We start from the raw sequence: 3513 nt of genomic DNA, 5'->3' as shown, positions 1-3513 counted from the left end.
ATGATGGCAGCCCAACCAATTTCATTCCATAAAATATATGTTGCCACAATTGATGCTGCCGGTGGTACCCACAATCCATTTTGGGATATAGATTCAAATCGTTGAACATCATTTGAGAGCAAATTCACCAATTTCGCAGAAGATGTTTTGCTCAAAGCACTCTGTGACAAACGCAGTACCTGCGACAATTAATCAAAGAGAGATGAAATTGTTAAAATGGAACTCCATTCGTTTTGACCGGTCAACACCTTTACCTTTCGATAAATAACACTACTAATGGCGACGCGAACTTTCATACCATTGTAATACATTTTAAGCACATATTGGAATGAGATGATTCCAGTGCAAATGTTAAGAGTGAAAAGCCCAACTCCATAATTTCTTGCTTCATTAAACGATACTTCAGAATTGTCCCTGTGGTTGATTAAACATGAAATAATAATAATTCACAGTTCAATATAAATAACTATTTTCTTGTAATACTCACCGAAAATATGACAAGAGTCCCTTTAATAAAAATGGATATATTTGGCTACATACACATCGAGATAAAAAGCACAAAACTCCCATTATTAGCAGTTTGCACTAGAATGTTTTAAACAATGATCTTAGTAACGATGGAGATGATTGTAGTTTCAGTTCAGACTTCCAATTTCTGAAATTGTTATTAACTTTCTATTATTTGGCCCAATTGAATCGTTGCGGCGAAAGAGTAGCTCTTATTTTTCTCCAAATAATACTGCAACATAAAGTTTTTTATGAATAGTTTATTTGTTGTATTACAACAAATAAACCGTGTGAAAAAAACTTCATGTTGCAGTTTTATTTGGAGAAAAATAAGAGCTACTGTTTCGCCGCAACGATTCAATTAAAAAAAAAAAGTTATACGTTTCCAGTCGATCACCAAGTCTATCCGATTGATCTTCCTCGAGCGGTTCAAACACATCATTTGGATGTAACGCGTCACGCTGATAACTCTGCTTGAAAAGCGGTATTGTCCATCCGAAAAATAAAACTGACATCCAACTCGCTGATTTACGCGGGGTTTTTTAATAATTTCCTATGGGCAGACTCCATTTGTTTCTGTTACCTTATTTAAGATAAGATTGTAATTGAGATTTGCGAAACAAATCACATTTGAAATTGAAAAATGTGATTTAAAATTGGCAGTGAAATATTAGTTAAGGAATAAACACGATACCAGAATGTATGAAGAGTTGAGAAGAATTTGGACACTGCGATTACTCTTATTTCTGTAGAAATTTTTTAAAAACTTTCACTTCAATCTTTTATGATTGAAAATTATTGAAAAATTACTGAATTACTCAAATTCACTCACATGATCCAATGAGCAACTCACACAGTTATTTGGCACTATATTCAAATCAAACATCTAAACAAGACTAATCACAAAAATGTCTTATCAACACGCTAAAAATTGTCTAATCTTATCGTATTGGTAACAGTTCAAGTGATAAAATTCACAAAAAAATGCGTGTGTAAAAATGGTTTCTATTATCTGTTTACAATTTCGTACATACCGATTGGCATTGAATTAGCACTACAATGGATTACTTTGAAGAGTTTTTGACTTAAAAAAATGTACAAGATCTATGTTTCTTAACAAGCTATTTATTAATTAAGTAAATTATAGCTTGAATAAGGTCAAATGTTCATACAAATACAGTAGTTATTCATTTAAAAAAAAAATTAAGAGTTTAAAAAGAGTGGTGCACATCTGAATGATAGAAGCAATATTGATATAATAAAAAGTGACGCACTCGCAAAGTTATTAGGTGTTTAATGAGAAATGAGTTAACTGGTTGATTACTTTAAATCAAAAATGTTTTTAAAAACTGTTCGGTGTTGTTCGCTGGTATAAAAATCGGTTTCAAGATATTTCTTCAATTTTCCTTGCACCATTCGTTCTCTTGCTGGACCTTCTTTTCTTCTTCCGGGCTCAACTCGCTTTCGATACCAAAAATTAGCCTAATTTCTTCGGGTGATTTGCCTTTCATCATATTTGCAACCGTTTTGCTGGAGACATACAACAGTTCTTTGATTTGCAAGAAATTAGCAGCCATAATTAATTCAAACAATTGATCTGCAATGAAAAAAAAATTAGAAAATGCTGTGCAGTGCAGTGCGGTGAACGGAAACTATTTTCGATGAATAGAACAAAATCTTTTTTAGTGAAAGTAATAATTGAGTTTTTACCTTGATCAATTTTGAGAAAATTAGCATCCCATTCTGGAATCGGCTTTTCTTTATCTCCACTTTCAGTAATTTGAATTGGTTCGTCTCGGTGATGTGCGACCCATTCCAAAACCAGGCGTATAATGTTTGAGCTTACATTTGGTAATGGTATAACGGTTTCACTATCTTCGTCGCCACAAACGTCCAACATACTTTTTATGATTGCAGAAGACTTGGCCACCTCAATATCTGCATCGATAATTTCACCGTCTGATGATTTCAATTTAATATTCGACATCTAGAAATTATGAAAAATAATGTTTGTTTAGAACTATTGGTCTGAGAATTATGCTTGAAAAATTATACTTACGTTGAGAAAGGAAAGAAACCGAGTTTCGTAAATTTAGCACTTGTTACTTTGACAAAAGCGAGTAGAATGATGATACTGTGCTGTGCATACCTCTCTTTATACCCCGCAAGTAGTCATAAGTGTAATTTGTAAGAATGTCATTAACGCTGTCAGATCTTAATTAGTTCTTGTATGGCTGACAAACCCCTCTCTTAATTTGGGGTATAGAGTCCGTTTCGTTCTGACAGTCGAGTCCGTTTCAAGATCACTTCGTATGAGAGTAACATATAGTTTGAAAATAAAATACCAAAGGTCGTTGACATGGCAACGACATTCATTTAACATTGCGTGGAGTCAAATGAGATCAACATTCATTTATTTACTGTATGCTTGAGCTGATTTTGTTTAAGCGGCAATGTTGGACACGAACTAAAGAAAATTTATAACATTCAAATGGTTCCATCGCTCATTTCAATGAATATAAATCTATTGAATATATCGAGAAGAGAGTATGTTATTCAGCGCTTATGGCTGAGTAATGTCTGAATAAAAACATACTCTCCTCTCGATATTTTCAATAGAAATAGAATTGGGAAAATCTAAAGATTGGCATGTTTTGTGATCAAACTAAGAATTATTAATTCGGCTATGAATAAAAGTGGACAGTACTCATTGGCTGCATTTTTTGATAACTTTATAAGGGAACGAATGGCTAAAAATGTTGACTATATTTTTTAATTTTTTATCCCATAATAATTATACAAATTTTCGTTATTTTGTTGATACTTTATCTTGAGTGCAAAATATTCAATACATTTATTTACACCAAACGGACCAAAATAGAGAACTTTGTCGAGTACTCTAGGGGATTAATACGGCAAAAGAATTCACAGGAATTCACGTATGTAAATTCACACTTTTGAATCGAGTGTTTCTTGATGAGTTCGGTGAATTCGTGTGAATAGAAT

General features: G+C 32.9%; 1 protein-coding gene and 1 long non-coding RNA gene across 2 annotated transcripts; both read right to left on the bottom strand.

The window, feature by feature from the left end:
- Positions 1 to 29: 29 nt before the first annotated feature.
- Positions 30 to 1033, bottom strand: LOC116350094. Its single transcript, XR_004201989.1, has 4 exons — positions 889 to 1033; positions 488 to 655; positions 255 to 414; positions 30 to 179 (listed from the first exon to the last, which is right to left on the bottom strand). It is a non-coding gene; the product is annotated as an uncharacterized LOC116350094 (long non-coding RNA).
- A 702-nt stretch (positions 1034 to 1735) lies between these two features.
- On the bottom strand, positions 1736 to 2659 carry LOC116350093 (S-phase kinase-associated protein 1-like). The gene is made up of 3 exons (XM_031781816.1): positions 2567 to 2659; positions 2218 to 2494; positions 1736 to 2104 (listed from the first exon to the last, which is right to left on the bottom strand). The coding sequence occupies exons 2-3, from the start codon at positions 2492 to 2494 to the stop codon at positions 1905 to 1907; spliced, it is 477 nt and encodes a 158-aa protein (XP_031637676.1). The 5' UTR covers positions 2567 to 2659; the 3' UTR covers positions 1736 to 1904.
- Between the last annotated feature and the right edge of the window lie 854 nt (positions 2660 to 3513).

Source organism: Contarinia nasturtii, unplaced genomic scaffold (assembly GCF_009176525.2).
Source record: "Contarinia nasturtii isolate CC-2019 unplaced genomic scaffold, AAFC_CNas_1.1 Cnas_scaffold_3585, whole genome shotgun sequence".
Lineage (NCBI taxonomy): Eukaryota > Metazoa > Arthropoda > Insecta > Diptera > Cecidomyiidae > Contarinia > Contarinia nasturtii.
Note: the sequence above shows the minus strand (reverse complement) of the source record. Positions and strands in the feature narration are given on the sequence as shown.

Excerpts from the sequence above, each read along its gene's own strand:
- LOC116350093 (XM_031781816.1), bottom strand. The coding sequence starts at position 2,494 with ATGTCGAATATTAAATTGAAATCATCAGACGGTGAAATTATCGATGCA. Across the intron at positions 2,105-2,217 it reads TTTTCTCAAAATTGATCAAG|ATCAATTGTTTGAATTAATT; the intron begins GTAAAAACTCAA and ends TTTTCATTGCAG.